This window comes from Notothenia rossii (assembly GCF_949606895.1).
Source record: "Notothenia rossii genome assembly, chromosome: 3".
NCBI classification, from domain to species: domain Eukaryota; kingdom Metazoa; phylum Chordata; class Actinopteri; order Perciformes; family Nototheniidae; genus Notothenia; species Notothenia rossii.
The window spans coordinates 27969019-27988392 of NC_136901.1; the positions used below are offsets into that span (position 1 = coordinate 27969019).

The 19374-nt window shown below is 41.4% G+C and overlaps 1 protein-coding gene across 1 annotated transcript in view; it reads left to right on the plus strand.

The window, feature by feature from the left end:
- Positions 1 to 13674: 13674 nt before the first annotated feature.
- The window catches only part of adamtsl3 (ADAMTS-like 3), a 91707-nt gene continuing 86007 nt past the window's right edge, over positions 13675 to 19374 (plus strand). The window contains exon 1 of the mRNA XM_079669211.1: positions 13675 to 13951. Within this exon, the coding sequence (XP_079525337.1) occupies positions 13901 to 13951 (51 nt within the window). The 5' untranslated portion in view covers positions 13675 to 13900. The remainder of the gene's footprint in view (positions 13952 to 19374) is intronic.

The window sequence follows — 19374 nt, forward strand, 5'->3', positions numbered from 1 at the left end:
TATGCCCAGTAAATATTATTATTATATTTATTGGCATATTGCTGGTCCTAAAACGGCATTTTCATACCTATTTGAACAAATAATCGCTACTGAGTAGGGATACTGTTCTTTAGTGGCTTGTGTTCTAGAACAAATTAGCAATTGATCAAATTATCAGTGTACACATGTGTACACAGAGTGGTCATGGAGACAGCTTTGAGTACACAGGACTTTCTGTGGCAGCAGGGCAGACAGGGCTCTTTTTTTGTTACAAATGTAGGGGTAACTAAATGTTATGGCACCAAACCACATGATTTATAGAGTACCTTCACAGTTATAATGGTTTAAAGACCATTGGATGAGATGATATTAATTGTGTTGGTCACCAAGCTTTAAAGGCTTTGACAAAATCAAGAGCCTTTGAATTAGTTTATATATTCTATATATCGGCTTTGTCATCCTTGCATTATCTGTAAAGATTGCATAGATGCTAATAAAGGAAATGCCAGCCCATATTTATTGGCCTAAAAAATTAAGTTTAGTATTTTGTGCTAAATAAGAGTTTTTATAATAGTGTTTGGCAATGTGAGGGTATATAGGCCAACTGGGACTTTGTGTGAACATTGTATGAATACAATGCATATCATGCAATTAAGCCTTATAAAAAAAGTCTTCAACATTTTCCCAGGATGAGTTTTAAGGCCTTTTTACATTAGCTTTTCGCAATAGAAAAAGCAGGTGTTACTAATAACACTAACTATGGCTTTGTTATATTGGACAATGACATCATGTGTCTTGCTGCAATATAATGTCACAAAACACAAAAAGTAGTTTTTATGATCTATATCTTTTTAATCCTCCATGTCAGTTTTTTAAGGATAGTGTTGTAGCTGAATACTTGCTATGACGCTATTTATGAGAAACATTAGTGGTGATATTTTGGAATTGATGAAAGACATTTAACCAAACACTCAACTAAATGGCCTTTGTAGCCCCAAACGTCAATGGTTTGTCCGCAGATGAACAGCTCTGTGTTTGCCAGTAGCTCGACGAAGCCAGATTTGTGACTGCAAATAATTATTGTGTTATTAAAAATGTAAATGAAGTGTTAAGGCAGCAACACATTTGGATGCCAGATGAGGAAACATGGGCTCAACTCAAATTTTCCAGCTGGCGAACATTCAGTAGATGGACCCTTTAGGGCCCATTTATCAGTCCTCGCAACTCTAATAGACGGCGTATGAAAATATTTGCTGCAGTAAAACACAGACTTTAATTGTGATAAAATTCTGTCTGAAGGAAATTCGGGGGAGAACATTTTAAGTGAGGTGTCATTTATGTAAGAACTATAAAGGAGTGACAGTCACACACAAACGCACACACACACACACACACACACACACACACACACACACACACACACACACACACACACACACACACACACACACACACACACACACACACACACACACACACACGCACACGCACACACACACACACACAGATACCACGTTTTGGTGGACATTGATCTGCTCATATTTTATTGTCCACGTCTTACTTATTTAGTTGCATTAATAATGTGATGTGATTGCGAGCAAAGTACAACCAGTTGATCAAGAATTATGACTCATCAGGAGTACATTTTATTTTCTCATGGCTGGATAGGTTAAAGTTCCCATGAAATGACCATTTCTACTGATCATAATTCCATTGTTGTCTACTAGAATAGATTTATATTGTGCAATTTTCCAAACTCACATTGGTTTCTCATACAGCATCTCTGTATAGTATGTGTATTCACTCTCTGTCCTACACGGCTTGTTGGAGCTCCTACCCCCCCTCCCTGAGCCCACTTTGCTGATTGGTCAGCTCTGTTCTGATGAGTCCACCACCGTTACAGCGGAACATCAGTGATTATGTGTTACAATGGCGTTAGCAACCAGAAAATGACACCAGTAATGACAAACAGATGAGAATGCTGTGTGGGGTCTGGGTGCCGTGTTGCAGTGGCGGCGCCAGAGATTTTCCTTTTGGGGGTGCTGTGGGGTAGCTTGACGTTTCATAGAGGGTGCTCAAACATTTAGGGTTTCCCATTAATGTACCGGGCGCTACAGTTGAATGTTCTACTGCAACACTCCCCACATGCACATACACAGTACACCCGCGACTGTTACAATGAAGGCTCGATAATCAGCTCACGGCATATAGGTGTAAGCAGGGGTAAAGTTCTATTTTTTAAAAGTGTTTTTTTCTTTTTAATATTGAAATTAAATGTATCAATCTGGTGTACTTTGAGAACAAAATTAAGAAATCTATGGATACCTCTCAACACCCATATGAAACAGAACTGTAAACAGATTTTCTTTTTCTTTATGGATATTTTACGAATCACTCCCCTTTTAAACTGTATTCTTGTTTTACTGTCATATAGTATTTCATACCTGTTTTTCATTTATGCTCTTATACCTATAATGATCATATAAACGTGTGCCTCGGAAATACTTATTTACATTAATCGTGACCAAACCGTTTGAGACACACTGAGATAGGCTAAAGTTAACTAAACACTGAGAGAGTCCTTTACTTCACCTGAGCTGAGGTTATTTGAGACTCTCTGTCCAACAGTAGAGAGTTCTCCCTCCACCTTGTTGTTGAAAAAGCTCAGAATCAATAATTTTTCAAATTATGAATTTCACACATAAAAAATAAAAAAGACTTACATCTCTTGGGGGTGCTTAGGGGGTGCTATGGCTATGGGGAGCTTCAGCGTGGTTTGGGATTCGGCCTGAGTGTGTGTGAGGAAGTCCGCATAACGGCTCCGCGGACGTAACGTAACGGCTCTGCGGATTCGTCCATTTGGACCAATTGGTCCATTGGGTCGTCGTTACGTCACTGGGTTCCCGGAAGAAAAAAATGGAAAAATAAAAATCTCCAAAGAGGCGATCTGGGGCAGCATAGACAGGTATTTTCTGTGTTAGAGTTTTACTCTCTACAGGGTGTACTTTGAGGGTTTGTGACACTCCAGACCGTTTACATGCATAACAAGCTACATAAGACACAAGGGGACGGTTAATAACCGGAAAAGCATGACCTTTAAATTACCACATTTTTTTATTATTGACATTGATTGCTGTCTAATGATATTCCTTCCGTCTCAGTTTTTCTGTGATACTTTCAAACATGTATGATAGGCTATTGTAATGTTGACAACTTTTGAAACCAGCATCAGGGAAAATATTCTGTTTTAAAGTGCCATTTTACTGCCTAAAATAACTGTCCCTGTTTTCAAAGCACTTGGATTCTGGTTAGATTCAAACATAAAAGTTACCTGTGGTCATTTGTATTTCCTAGGAAAATATATGGTGTACTTTAAATTGTATCACATGCTTTTTAAGCATCAAAGTGATTGAAAACCAATATTTTATTTGAGTTTGTCCGTACACATGATTAGCACATTGTGTAAATACATTTCAAAAGGACACACTCAGGGTCATTGTGGTTCAGTGATATTAGTTGACTTATTTCAATTCACCCGAGACTCTTGCTGTCTACCTGACTCTACCAGATTAACAAAAAGCCAGACACCCAGCGTACACAGCAAACTACACACTGTCTGCTCTTAGGAAAGATTATTTCAAAAATAAAAGCACAAAATGTTTGGTTTAGATTTTAATGCAATTACAGCCCGTTTGTGTCCAACTGAAATATATTAAAATCTAAGGGCCATCTGTTTAATTTAACTTTGGGATTGCATTTTAGTTTTCCCTTCATGGATAAGCATATATTAACCATTATCAGTCGTTGTTTTATTTTAAATATAGTACATTCAATTAGTAATTACATGATTTGACAGCATCACTGTGTTATCTGATGATTTAGCAATTCCTGCGTACTGTTCATGCTGCTGATATTTTTCATGCATACTTGCTAGTATTTGCAGAATTAGGCCACTAGATGTCAGCAAAGCAGCATGCAACATCACAGCCTGTTATTTTCCTCAAACGTTCTCTTCTTTGCCAACACTTGTATTACAGTTTTGGCCCGTTAATCTGTTATTTAACTATTGACCAATGAGAAAATATTTTTTAAAAATTGTAGATTTTCATTTCGTAAGAATGATTTTGCACATTTAGAAATGTTTTTGTCAAAGAAAAAATAAAAAGTTTGGAAGACTGAGAAAAACTATAATTACAAGATGAAATAATGATGAATACATTTTTTTAAATTTATTTTAAGAAATTCACAGATAGAAGTAAAAATTCAGACCTAAATCCTGTGAAGGAAGACTTGTGAATATGTGACAAAGAGGGATTTACAGTAAAGGAGGATAAGGAGCTTGCCAGTCTGATCTCCTCGGAGAGTGGGGGCTTTAATCAGAGAAAGCCCGGTCATCCTTAGTCCTCAGATTTTAGACTGGTGAGCAGGACCTCAGATAGTGATCGTACGATGTCTGAAAAGGATCAATAATATCTTAAATCCAATCGAAAATCCACCATTAGCCAATAAAGAGAAAGAGGGGTAGTGCGCTCTCTTCTTTTGGTTTGGTGAGGAGTCTTATTGCTGCATTTATTCAAGATTCAAAGGCGGTATTTATATACATGCAAAATAGCCACAGTAAATAGTGAAAATTACACAATGGTAAATAAACAATAAAAAATATGACGATTATAAAAAGAGAATATAAGAAATAAACAGTTTAACATTAAAGACAAGTATTTACACCAAATTTAAAACTACAAAAAAAAAACTTAGTAGAATGAATACATTGTAAAATATGGCAAACTGCAGTGTATTATATCATAATTTAGAAATATATGGACTGGTTAAATGAAGCAATATGTTTCAATGGGACCATGGAGAAGTAGCCAAATACAGGAGGGTCATACATAGATCTATATTAGATTTAGGAGACAGAAAACATATGAGAGAGTGAATCCATCCTTTAAAGACAGATTCAAACAGACAGAGTGATGTGAGCTAAGTCTTGACTCTTTCTCTCTTTCCACAGATGAAAGGGAAGGTAAGTCCTACGGGCCGTGCCCTCCTGTTTCCTGCGGCTGGGCTGAGGGCAGCAGGGTTACAGAGTCTGGCAACACTCGAGAGGAGATCCTCACACGGCATCCCTCCATTGTGCCCTCCGAGGCAGGTAGGCCTGTGGGCAACGTGCCAACACTCCTGGCTGGGTAACGGATACCTGTGGGCTACTGGGAAAGTGTCACACCTCCGGATCACACACAGTCAGAGAGTCTGTGTGAAGAAAGAGCGTAGACAGAGAGAGACGCAGTGGCTGTCCTTTCATGCTCTTCAGATTATGAGGAAAATAGTAGCTGTAGAGCAGAGGAGAAAGAGAGTGTCACGTCTTTGGTGCTAAGGTATGCTTTGGTTAACTCTACCCTCATACGCTGCTGCCTTAAGTACGTCTGCTGTCAGACAGAGGAGTTCACATATCTGTCCATCAAACCTGTAACAGGGCACTGTGGATGCAATGCATACAGGGTGATCACGAGCAGGGCCGCCTTAATGCACGGGCTGACCTGGGCTGAAGCCCAGGGGCCTACGGAGATCGGGGGCCTATCATGAGCCAATAAAAAAAAAAAAAAAAAAAAAAAAATTCTTTTTTTTTTATTTCGGGTGTTTTTTTTTTTTTTTAAATAAACAAATTCTTGGCTTTCAGAATAGGAAACTTTCATTTCCAAAATCACACGATAAATACATTTTTGAATCTTGTAAAGGGAAGACGACAGCTCTCCCTCGCCACTCTGCTGTTCCACAGCGCCGCCCCCCTCCCTCCACTGAAATTATTATTGTAAGACGTAGAGTAATGATAGATAACACAGCAAGGTCCGTTACAGTTTGTTTTCATCTGATTTTAAAAAAACAAAGTCTTGGCTTTCAGAATATTAAACTTGTTTCGGCAAATTCAGATGATAAATACAACTTTGAAGCTTGTAACGGCATAATTACAAGCGGAGAACGGAGTAACTTGACGTCACAGCAGGCATAACAACAGCCGATGTTTCTCGTGAGGGTTTTCCCCGGGAAACAAACACAATACACACAAACGCAAATAAACACAAACACACACACACGTCAGAATGAGAATATGTTTCACATGTGACTTATTCAAATTGCGAGTGATTGAGTGAAGAAAAAGTTTGAGTGGCGCTCGGAAAAGGAAATTGTTGAGGGAAAAGGAGTTTCGAGACAAGCAGCTATTACAAAAAATGCCGACGCTTACAGGTTATTTTAAACCTGTAGGCCAGGATGAGGAGGAAGGACAGATGAGTTCTGTACCGAGCGGTAGCGGTGCCGGCCGCGGGGCCTCGGAGACAAGTAGGCCGTCTGGTTCTGATAGCGATGGAGTAGCGGGAGAGGAAAAACAGACAGGAGGGACATTATCTGTTGGAGGAGATGGAGAGGACGACGAGGACTTGCTACGTGGAGGGGAGCCAACGGCAACCGGACAAATACATGAGGGAGGCCCGATACGTCACTCATATGGAGGAGAGGACCAGGCGCGTGTAGAGCAGAGTGGAGAAGTGCGATCACAGAGCCTGCCGAGGCTATAAATGACTTTGATTTGTTGTTTAAATAGGGGGCCTACAAAAACTATCAGCCCCAGGGCCTGATGGCAGGTTAAGGCGGGCTTGATCACGAGTCACATACATGTAGCTCTAAATGTTCTTAAAGGCCTTGAGACGCAGGTTAGTGAACTATAATGACATGCGTGACATATTAAATAGCAGATTACAGAATTAAAAGACATTTATGGTCCATTTCAATCTGGATTTTACACACATGACTGTGGGCTAACTTTAACGGTGCCACTCCATTGTAATTTTAATTTTTTTAATTTAATTTCGTTTTAGGCTACTCAAACTTTTACTCAACACTTGAATGAACACAACAGAAAATAAGCTCAGCAATTAGCCAACTCATTTCGGAACATGGCTTTTCTTCAGCTAGCTGCTAACTTTGTGTCATCTACAGCTGGGAAGGACATACAGTTTCATATTTTTATATTTGCTCGGGCAAAACATGATGCAATTTGATGAAACCAATGAAGGGAACTGAAGAGTCTGTTTTCAATTCCCTGTGCAATCATTTCCCATAAAAGTGGTCATGTGATCCACTGTTATTACCAAAATATTGATGTAGCAGTTTTAAAAGAAGCCTGACAATAATTCAGCGTCTTTGTTTAATTGTATGATGATGAGACTGATAAATCTTCCTAAGTGAACAGTTTGTGTTTGCAAAATAGAAAATCTTAATAAATGTCATCATGTTTGTGCAGACAGTCATGATTGCAGCTGTTTGCTGAAAGACACTCATTATCTTTTATCTCTCCATGTGTTGAGTCAGGTTCTGCTGCTACAGTTCTTATAACATTTGCAATAGCTAGCAGCCCTTGAAAAGCATGATGCAGTATCGTAGATATTTCCACAGCGACATGGAAAAAGTACATGAAATAAATAGCGCTAGCATTATGGAGACATGTCTGGCTGTCAATATGATCGAGTAGGGGCGGACTGAACATTGGCTGTATTCTTGTTGTCAGAGTGAATTTACACCAGAATTTCAACATCTGGGACCAAAATAGTTACAGTGCTGCTAAATTTGGGCCTATTATTGTTCCCAGCTTCAACCCAAGGAGAGGTCGTGCATGCAGAAATGAATTACATCTTAACAAGTGGATGCCTTCCCCTGAAATAATAATTACTTCAGCTTTTAATCAACAACAGATCTAAGCAGATAATGCAGGGCAGTAACTGCAGATTTATAGCTACAATACAGATAAACAGACAAGCCCAGGGTCATGTTAAGCAGGGCTCTGTGCACCTGTCGGATGTAATCCCCGGATAATGGCTCCGGCTCGTTAGCTAAGACATCCGAGTTAACCGTCTACATTTCCCACTGAGAGGATCAAGGCGGCAAAATGAGTCAACAATGATACAAGGTTGAAAGTGTGAGAAAAGGTCAGAATGTGTCTTTAAAGGTCCCCTATTATACTGTTTTTCATCAATATATTATAGGTCTCAGATATATACAAAACATGTCTCTGAAGACATACCAAACAGATCGTGCATTGCAGCATCCCATAATCCCCTCTCTTTCAGCCCTGTTTCCAAAGTGCTGATTCTCTGTCTGTTACTTTAGATGAAAATAAGGAGCCACTCCCCACGGCCCTCTGAGAGAGATTTGGTTAAAAAGAACACAATGGTGCTCTAGGAGGAGATTCAGGTGATAAGGTGGGGGGTGTTACCGTGGTTGGTGATTGGCTAATGGTTACACAAGCCAAAAAAATTGCCGAAATCTGATCAGCTAATTTTCAGACAGGTTTTTATATAAATGGATCAGGACAAAAAGTGAGCTAATCTTTTTTCCTGAAACTTTCAGAATCTCTTTACACAGAGGGGAAACACATGTTGATGTATACAAGACATGAAAAAGGGGATTTTGCATAATAGGTGACCTTTCAAATCTGATTCTGTGTTCCTGAGGGACCAGACCCTCACTTCCACCTTGATGATTTTCAGTCATGATATTTAAAAAAAAAAAGAGGCTTGCATTCAATCAAGCAGAATAAAATTGCAAAAATCTTTGAACAATTGCATAGTTTGAACGGGTCAGATGGCAGCTGAGACCACAGAAGGCCGTCCATGGCGTGGGTCGAACACAGTCCCACATGACCCCCGACATGTTTCGACAAAAATCGCAGGCCGTTTTCGGAGAGCCGTGCTGGGATTAGCAGGCCGGCTGTTTGTGCTGGCAAACAGGCAGCAATTCACAGCTATATTTTCTGGGTGCTGGTAATTATGATATAATTGGGAATGATCTAAAACCAAATGTCCGAAGCTCTGCTGTCCGAGCAAGTGTTTACAGAAAACAGCTGCTTAAATAGGCACTTAGAAGGAATTAGAATAACATTTTTTATGCTCCCAGCGTGAGTGCGTCTCTGTCTGTGTGCGTACATGCGTGGGCTGGCTGTTTGGGCACCTACACAGACAATCTCTTTGTTTTGGACGTGTTCGCTTAAGTCTTCAGGGGCGGACAGGAGCCAAGAACAACGTGGGAAATGGGCCCTCACTTCATTTCTGCTTTCTCTCCGGGCTTCTCCTTCGCGATCTCTCAGTCAGACGGACATTCAGCTGGCCTGCAGACAGTACCTGAGTCGTGCAAAAGTCTGAAGGAACAGGGACTTGGACACGAGAAAAGTCATAACTGGAACCAACTGGCAGCCGACAGCCGGGCCAAGCTGTCTGTCGTCTCCCTCTCCTTCTCTGTCTTTTATTTTTCACACACATGCATGCGTTGTCAACAGAACACATGCACCCAACCAGACCTCTGCCCAGGTGGTCTCTGTGGGGAGCCAGGGGTCTGCAGAACAAGATGCTGAAATGTGAAGCAACCACACTGGCAGAATTCACTGTGAGGTCGGCCTCGATCACTCTCATCCCCATTCAGCAATTATTTCATATTCCGGGAAATAAAGGAGATGAGTCATGAATTTTGAGCTACTTACATAATATCAAGAACACATGTTTTCGGCATCACCAAAAAGCCTCACAGAACACCTGGCAGTTACAATAGGAGTGTTGCCTGAACGATGAGATTCAGCATGAATCGGCACCTTGGAAACAACAATATGTCCTATAATAATATCTAATTATTCTCCTAGCTTCACTTCTTCTGTCGTACTGCTCTGCTTCAAGGGTGGATACAACTTGTTCGGCAGTTATTTGCTTGATTCTCGAAGAAGAATCTGATCCCAGGGGATGTTTAGTCGTCTTTTCCCTACATGACGTTGTTAAACTCCACTGCCAGCTATCAGCCTGCGGCAGATTTACTGAAAAAATAGACTCCTCATCCACAAACAGGAGTGTCTTTTTCTGCTGTGCTGTCTCTTTTTTAAACAGCCTCTTGATTATATTCTTTTGATTCTTGCTGAGCTGCAATACATCAGATACTGTATCTCAGGTTAACTTTGTCATCGGCTGACAGGAAATCCTGGATTTGTGTAGTATCATGCCTTAATCTTCTTATGTGGAAGACATTGTCAGGGCTTCATCTCTAAATAGTCTAGGCAAATTAATGAATATTCATCCAGCAGCATTTTTGGTATTAGCAGTAATATGGGATTTGTATGGAATAAGATACTTACCTAAAGTAAGAAGGAAAAAGCATACCCTTGGGTTCTCAGACAAGCATTAGTGAGAGTGCCCACTGTCTGGTGGTTTGTGGCAGGACGCCTCAGACAGCACGCAGTGGACGGGACATGCCTGATGGAAGGCGATGCCTGTAGCTGAAACAGATCTGCGCTGACAGACACACAGGTTACTATACCCTCTGCAAGCCTGGCATTCCCCCCGCACTGTGGCCCAGCAATGGCGAGAGCTTTCGTTCCCCCCGGAGTTTCAAGCATGAGCAGACACACGTGCAAACACACACACTACAGATAGTGTGCCAAATTCCACAGAGCAGTAAAGGCAATCAGGGGCGAATGAGAAAAGGCAACCAAGTGCCTAAACTGCATGCCGAGGGACTGGAAGCTACAACAACACTCTGAAGTGCCTGTGTGATCATGTTGGAAGAAAAGTTATTGGAAATATTTGCTTTCCATGTCAAGAGTTGGATGAGAAGATCAATACAACTTTTATATCTGTAAACTAAATATAGAGCTAGATCAGGCAGCTTCTTAGCTTAGCTTAGCATAAAGACTGGAAACAGGATGTGCGTTGGAAGTCATTTTACATGGTTGGTTAAAACGAAGCAAATTTAACTTTAACCCTTGCAAGAACGTTTTGGGAAACCAAAAACTGACCTTTGACATGTAGATGTCAGCTAACAAAGTTATGTTCATAACAGTATTTGCACAACAACACTCATTTTAACCCAAATCCAAGATCTTAACCATGAACATAAACAAGTCGATTTGTTTTATTTCACAATGTTAAACTGCAAATGTTTGTCCGTATGTGACGAGTTGGTAATGATTATTGCGCACTAAATCAGCCAATGAAATCACATTAGAGAAATTAGCTATCCTGGCTTTTTTCAAAGGTAAGAAAAACAACCAACAAGCACCTCTAAAGTTCAACAGTTAAGTTCTGTAATCATGTTGAGTTGCCGTTGCTCTATAGGAAACAAACTGCATGTGTTGGCTGCCTCTTTAATGCAAAAACAAGCTAGCTGGTGTCCTGTGAAGGGCATTTTCTTTCACTGGTATCTGGCAAATTCCTGCCCTCTCTTTGAACACAAGTGACAAGCAGCGCTTTGACTCTCAGGCCAAATATCACTGATCAAACAGCCATGTTTGGTGTCAGCCAACGGGACACAACTAGGTTACTCATGGGGGGCACTGACCTGCTGCAGGTATGTTTAGCTAGGAAATCAACAGATGTACTGTACATACTGTGGGGCTGTTTGGCACTTGCAAAGTCATGCTCCATGCATATAAAGTGCAGAGTAAAAATGTGCTAGCTGCCTGTAATAAGGCCTGGAAGCGTAAAACAGTGTCATTGGGCATCTAGCATCCAGCCCATCGTTGTATTTAAACAAAAGATCTGGGCTAGAAGCAGTCATTAGCTGCTGCCTCAACCCCTTATTTGTCTTCCCACATAGAAAAGTCCCTGTAAGATCTGTTGAGCAAACAACTGACAGATGCTATTTAAGCTTGTGAGTCCCTAAAAATACATTTGCGCTCGGGGGCGGTGATTTTGCAACTCTGCCGATGGGAGCTTTGAGCGAGTTGTCCCGCTGAACATGTCCATCAATAAGAGCAACAGCATTTTGTAACATGAGGACGTGGCTTAGCTATGCACCACCAGTCTCAGTGAATGTAAACTATGCATGTCTCGAAGCATTATCTACCGCTTGTGGGTGTCTGAGGGGCTCTTATTAGGGTGCCGGGTGAGGTCAAAGTTCAACAAGAGGCTCCTGCCAAGACACTAGACTTTTCATAATGAGTGACATGAGCCGGTAGGCTTTGAATTACAAGGAGCTATTTAGTACGATAACTTGACCCCGGAAAAGGAAATTATTTCAGCTCCCTCCTCAGGTAAAGATTTCTTTGCCTCTCTTGGGGAAATAAACATTTGCATTCCTTTGCGCTGTGTGTTAATAGAGATTAAGCTGAATTCAAGCCTGCGTGTCAGGAAGCAATTCAGGTAGCTCATACCATACATACCTGTACTATTGTGTGGCTCTCAAAGGGCATCTCCCTCATCCCTTTGAGCTACGCTGAGGGCAGAAGACATTTTCCTGGAACATTGTTATTACGGTGGCCCTGGACAGCTTCAAAAGCGACAAGCAATTCCTAATGCACTGCCGAACTTCAAAGAACTTAATGTCTCTTACTGTAATGAAGGTACGGGATCAAAAGGAAGAGGAGTCACTGACCCCAGCCATCAATTATACTGTAATACCAAATTCCTTTCTCAGTGAAGTTTTAGAATCACTCAGAAAATATGAGGAATGACATGGGTCTCATCAAGGTAAATCAGGAACAACAGCAGCTTTCAATCAACAAAGGCCAAGAGCAGGACCCTTTCCAGTTGATCTCAGTTCATAAGTAGTCAGAGCTTGATTCAGATAAAAGCCTTTCACATGATTGGCATGAAAGACAAAAGCTTCTCATACTTGTGACTAAATCTAACGCTGTGAAAAAGGTCCACGTTCCAACTACAGCCCATATACCTTGGCTCCACATGATGGGAGCTGGGCAAGAAGAAGAGGATTGGGACTGTCTTGTATTGTTTTACCATCAGAGTGAGTAATAAAGGCCGTTGGAATACAATGTACAGCAGATCTTTGTGGTATATTCAATTTGTGAGAACATAGAGCAACCATAGGCAGCTTGATATGAGGGAAAACAATCTACTGGCATTTCATGCACATTTAGAGGGATTATAACACATTAAGCAATTCATATTGGCAACTAGTCTAACCAGGTCATGGAAATGAATGAAACTATGTAACTCATTTGCCCTCTAGTGGAAAGTTGGGAGGATCATTGTCACTCAAACAATTATTTTTACGATATTTTCCTCAACAAAATAATAATTTGACATTTCCAATCCGCCGTCATGGGAAAGTCTCAGACCAAAGCATGGAGCAAGGATCGTTCTTCATCTTCCTATATATTTCCAAATGTTATCATTTGGACTCTCTACGTTATAAATCTTTAGTTTCATAATTTACACACAACACTTATTGCACGTCTGTCCACCCTGGGAGAGGGATCCCTCCTCTGTTGGTTTATTTTTTTCCCCATTAACTGTGGGGTAGTTTCTTTGGGAGTTTTTCCTTGTCAGATGTAAGGGTCCAAAGAGGACAGATGGTATCATATCCGTAATCATATTCTGCACAAACTGTAAAGCCCCTTGAGAAAAATCTAATTTTTTTATATTGAGCAATAAACTTTGATTAATGGATGGTTTATTGAACTACTGATTGTGAGTTTAATAGCCCCCCCACAAAAAAGCAACATTAAAGCTCACATGGGCGTTAAAAATGGGTCCAAATCTTGAAAGAACTTGACTTTCGAGTGTGTGGACTTGAGTTGAGAAGCAGCAAGCATCCCTGAAACTCGGCATGTGTGTGCACCGAGCAACCAATGAGCGCGCGGCGGGGCGGTAGTGTGTTTCTTTAAGAATGTAAGGTGGGTGAGCCCCTTTTCCTGACGCACGCCTGGTATGCAAACATAAATTTAGCAGCAACGTGTTTGCTGGGGGAACTAAATATCTGGAAGCAGCGTGGACTGTCATGTCGTCTCCGGTAGTTCTTGGCTGACTTTTCACTTTTTTTCTCTCCCCCCCTCTGTGTTTGAAGTGGAGCCGGAGCAGAGTCTCCCCCCTCAGTGAGAGAGAGCCACTGGACCCCGCTGTCCTTTCCAGGCTGAAAGCACTGAGCTCCAGAGATGACAGGGGGCTGGAACACTGCTCTGCTGCTGCTCGCTGTCTGTGTCAAGGTAAGCTGCGAGCTATACGCTGTTTGTTTCAGTCATTTAGCACGTGAGAGGAATGCACGCGACTTCTCTTAGAGACGTTAGATTTGGACCACCTCGAAACAGCTTTTATACTATTCTGGCTCTTTATCTGTTTACTCAATTTAGACAGAAACAAGACAACAGCCGCTTTGAATTGGACATTTCCTCTGTCTCTAAAGGACTACAATTATAATTTTTTTACAGATATGATTAAGTCCTGCAAAGATCAATTAGTCAATTTCAAAATCATCCCTTACTATTTTGACAATTCATTTCTCTCATGCATGTCAGAAAATGCAGATTTGTTGCCTTTCAAATATGGAGATTTCTGGCTTTTCTCTCTTCCATGCCATATTAAACTGGATATATGTTCGTTCAAACACAAAACAAAGCATTTTAAACATGACCTTGGACTCTAACAAGCAGAGAAATTGGGATTATTTGATATAAAATAAATGTTAGTTGCAGCCCTAGTTCAGTGGTCACCCTCCTCCTCCAGGGATGCTGCACAGAGGATGAGATGACAAACAATCTGATGGTCTGAAATCTGGAAATATATTGCAATAAGGAATCACAAGAAGCAATAATGAGAGGCAGTTTGAGTACTTTATACTCACATACCATGATAAGATTGGGATAATAATCTGTGTATTTAAAGTCTTATGTAATACAACCTAAAGTCATGCCCTTCCTTTCACCTCACATGTCAGACCTAAAATTCAATAGAGTGAGCATGGGTCATCTTTTAAAAGGTCAAAGCCTATCCGCATTGAACAAACTTCTAAAATCAGTACAAAAATCACTATTGGCTTACTTTTACATGTTACCTCCTTTTTAAATTCATGCAGGCAAAGCTGTGAAAAAGCTGAGCAAGAGTTTAAGAGTGGAAACGAAACAGTTGTTTGTCCTGCAGACAGATTTTAGATTTCAAACAAAGGGCTGGGGAGCCCCTGTCAGCATGTGTAAATGACCACGACAGGTGCTAATAGCACTTCAAGGTGAATTGGGCTTTAGACACCCTGACTGCATGTAGCCCCGCTGAGCACGTCACCCTGTATTCAGTGAGTGTAAGTGACACTCTTTCCAGGACACTGATTGTGTCACAGTTAACATGGGCCTATGGAGAAGGGAATCATAAGTTGGTACATTAATGGACTTCTGCTGCTGATTTAAGAACTTTCTTATTATGTATTTCTGATTTTTATTTTTTAGTAGTATAAATGACAAAAGAGTTACGATTCAATATATTCTGATGAGTTGCGGTACTGTAAGCTAGGCAATATATTGTGAATTCTCTTCAAATCAAATTGACTGTAGGAAACCTGTTATAGTATTACAAATGCCTAAAATCTGAGTAAAATTACTTTATGTTGCCATTAGAACAGCATTTGCTTTTCCTGCAGTTCCTGTAACACTGATCACTGCTTTTTGTGCAATCTCAGCAACTTTCTGTCACAAATCTTTGCAAGTAAACTATCAATTAATAATCAATATAGTTTCACAAAACACATTATCATGATACTTAAATACTTTGATATTTTCACTCACCCCTACTGTCCTTAGTACTTAATTCTCCCACATTAACAGTCATTTGTCTGTGATGAAAATGCATTATACTGGACTGGGTGAGCTGTTCAGTGTCAAGAGTATTTGAGGTGATATGCCCTCACTCTCACAGTACTTTCTGTGTGACAACAACTGGGGCAGTGATTTGATTATTCTGTGTCTCTGTCACACACCATGACCGAGTTGGGGTAATGAGTTTAAGCAGTCGTGACAAGCTATGGTGTGACTGTGAGCATGAGTCAGCACTGGACATTTGTCTTTTTCACACGGAGAGACCCTCGGGATCAACAAGTGCTGCCTCCCGGGGGTCTCTGCTCCGCGGGGGGGCCACTTCTTTTCATCCTCGCTCTTAGGTCAGAGTCTCTGCATTACTATTTAACTCAAGAATGAGACTCTATATTTGTGTGCATGGCCGCTGGAAGTTGTGGGCCTTGTGTGTGTTGGCCAAATGGTCTGTGGCTCCAACCCTAAATGGAATAGACCTTTCTTTGTGGGTGACATAATGACATACCTCGAGTGATTCTTGGAGGGTCTTGTTGCTCTCACTCTATTCCCTCGATTTGCGCAGCAAAGTGGAACCTTCCAAAATAGTTTTTTCTCCTTTGCTACTGGATGAGGATTTAAAGGTGGTTGCCCTTAAAAGACACTCTATGAGCACCAAGGTTAGTGGCCATAAATCATAATGTGGCACCTGCCAGGGCAACGGAGCAAAGCTAATCCTTTCTGTATGCTTTTATTTTGTTAGTTTTGGGTATTGCGTCTCAGTGCCTCTCATGCTTTCGTGTTTTTTGTTAAAATGTAATATCCTTAAGTGTAAAATCTGGTTGTGCTCTGTTATTAGATTCAGCTGAGTATATTAGTCTCCACATCTTGATGTTATTGCTGCAAATAAACCACAACAAACAAAGGGCCTGTGACAATGATATCTCTGTTGAAATTCTTCGTTTTGGGAGTTATCGCTAAACCACATGGTTTATTGTTTTCGACATGTGATGGATTTAACTCGGCTGCCAGACTTCATCACAGTGTAAAGCTGCCACAGTCTGATGGAATTCGAAAGGAAATTAGCCTCAAAAGCAACAGGTTTTGATGTTTATTCAAGGAAATGGTTTCTCTCAGTCTTAATGCAGGATGGGGAAGATTTGGGGTCTAATGGCAGGATTAAGTGGGGTCACTGCCTGCAAACGGTCCCAAGTGATCATCCGTCAACAACAACATCGCTTGTTCTCCGAAAAACCCGCTCCTCGGCTTGATTGCTTGATCGTAAAGACCACAAACTATCCAATTAGCTTTCATGAGGGCCTTTGTTGTGGACGCAAGTGGAATGGGAAGTGAATTAATTTGGAGAGGGATTGGTCCCGCTTGACGAGTAAAGGAAAGGGCTTCACAGAACATCTGGCCATTGATGGAGCGAGATTTTAGAGTGCTTTAACATAAGAGAGTGTTTTCAGTTACGCTGCAAAAGCACACTCGTCTCAATGTTCCCATCTGGGCTTAATCTGCGGAGTGAGACCGATGGCTTCGTAGTTTGGAAGTGCGTTGCTCTCAATCCAAGGCCACAATTCACTGGTGCTTGTGTTTGCATAATGTTTTACTTTTCATGCGGGGCTCTTAGTGTGCCTGGCACAGTAGCAATGTTTCCTGTGTGTTCGTCTCGGGTGAGCCGGAGAAGATGCACTTCCAATACTGGAAATCCAGACAGCAGGCATTCATCCTTATAGAGCCAGGCCAAGAGGAATTAGATTCCCTACAATGAAGACAAAGTACTGCAGAACAGAATAAGACATGACAGCTTGTATTGGATGTTGAGACCCAAATATTCCCACTTTAGTCCTTTTAGTTCACAGAGGACATTGAACTATCCTGAGCTTCATATTAGTGTATAGACAAGAGGGTAGTATCGATCTTCTCATCGAATCCTCTGCAAGGAAATGAAATGGAGTATTTCTCGAAATTTTAAAACGCATCAGGAGTTGATTAACAAACCAGGCCCATGTGAAAATTGAAAAGATGTGGAACTGAGATTATGGCTTTTGCCGTTTCCCCTCCAGAATCTTGTGGAATTTGTTTGCCTTTCAATCACCCGATGCCAAGTTCTAATAACGTGCTGTGACTGACTGCCCAAAGAGTCCTGTGCCAGTAAATGCCATAACTTTCTGGAGTCACGTTACAGTGTTGTGCCGATGTGTATGCAAAGAAGCCATGTTGTTTAGACTACGAATATTAAAAAGCATAATGAGCTTGTATTGGTTTCTTGTGGCACTCAGGAAATGCAATATATCTTATGTGCCACACAATTAAGATTTTATATCAGGCTGCTGTCCCGCATTGATAAAGACTTGCCAGCAGATGGCAACATTACAGCAGAAGGACTCTCTGTCCAGAGATGCCCTCTTCACAGCTCTATTGTGATCCTGCAGGTGGCTGTCCCCTCTCCGTCCCCTCTGGAGCCACATGAGAATGTATTTGTTCCTTCTTATTCATGATTTGTGTCATTGCCAAGCCTCAGTCATCCTTTTCTTCTGATGAAACATCTTGGGCTCCATCTGCACGTTCTCCTCCATCAGCGCTGTTGTTTCATCCTGTTGTGTGTTCCTCCTGGACGCCAGCTCAAACTTCATTTGCAGCAGCCGTGGCCCTCCGCATCATCTGGCCTGCACATTTTTCACACACACCCGATCAGAAATGCGGCAGACGAGTTGCTCAGTGTTTTTGGCTTCAGCTCTCTCTGTTCTGCCCCGGCCTTGACCTCAGATCCGTCCCAGGGTGGGATTGCAGCGGGAGTGCCGGGGAGTGGTGCTAACGAGAGGGGAGAGGGAGCATTCGGGGCCCCTTTTCTGACGCCTAATTAGAAGGGAAGGCAGGTAGGAGGAGTGTGTTCGTGTGTGTGTGTTGAAACAGTACTGGGGAAGATCTTCAGGAGGGAGGAAGATTGGACTCTGCAGAGGAAAGGAAAGAGGAAATAAAGAAGGAGGTGCTGAAGGCAGAGAGGTCAAACAATGGATAAAGCTAGTTAATGAAGTCAAGTTAGTAAAAAAAGTGAAGTTTGTGGTTGAAATGTGAAGTATGTATTCAAGATATTGAACAAGGACAGGACAAAAGCAAAACCTTGATCAGATGAAGCAGGTGAAAATAAAAACATTTGACTATTTAAACACAATCAAATACAACAAAACAATCATAGATTTGGAGAAGCAAAGGTGGTAGTTTAGGGCCATATTAGATTAAACAAAAATGATGTGGATTTAAGTGAGAGTAACAGGAGATTGAGACACGTTCAGGTCCAAGCATATTTTTAGATATCAGGGAAAATAAGCAATATTGATGCATGGCAAGCTAAAAACCAAGCAGGAATTAACATAGAACAAAGCTACTACTAGGTTTGACTCCTCATCCTTGACTGACTGGACTGAACACCAAATATAAGAGTGGTTATCTCTCTCTCTGACCTCACTCGCTCACTTTTGACATGGGGATGAAGAGGTAGCATATGAGTGCGAGAAAGGTCACGTGTAAGGATGGCAGCTAAACAGACATGGTTGACCCAGGGTGCGCGGCTGGCTGCGGTGAATGTTTGCGAGGCTAATGACGCTCTCTGCTGTGCTCACATCTGCTTCCCCGTGGCCACATGTGCTTTGAGTAAACGCTGAGCCGCCACGACTAAACACTGGAGACCCCGTTACAAATGATGTGCTGTTAGGATTACTATGCAAACGCCCACAGAAGCAGATTGATGAGCGTTTAATCATGCATGCTAGCAAAGTAGGTGTGTGGATCTATGTGTAAATGTGTGTGCTTCAGTCTGCATGCATGTAGACCATCTTTCATAGCATTTATGG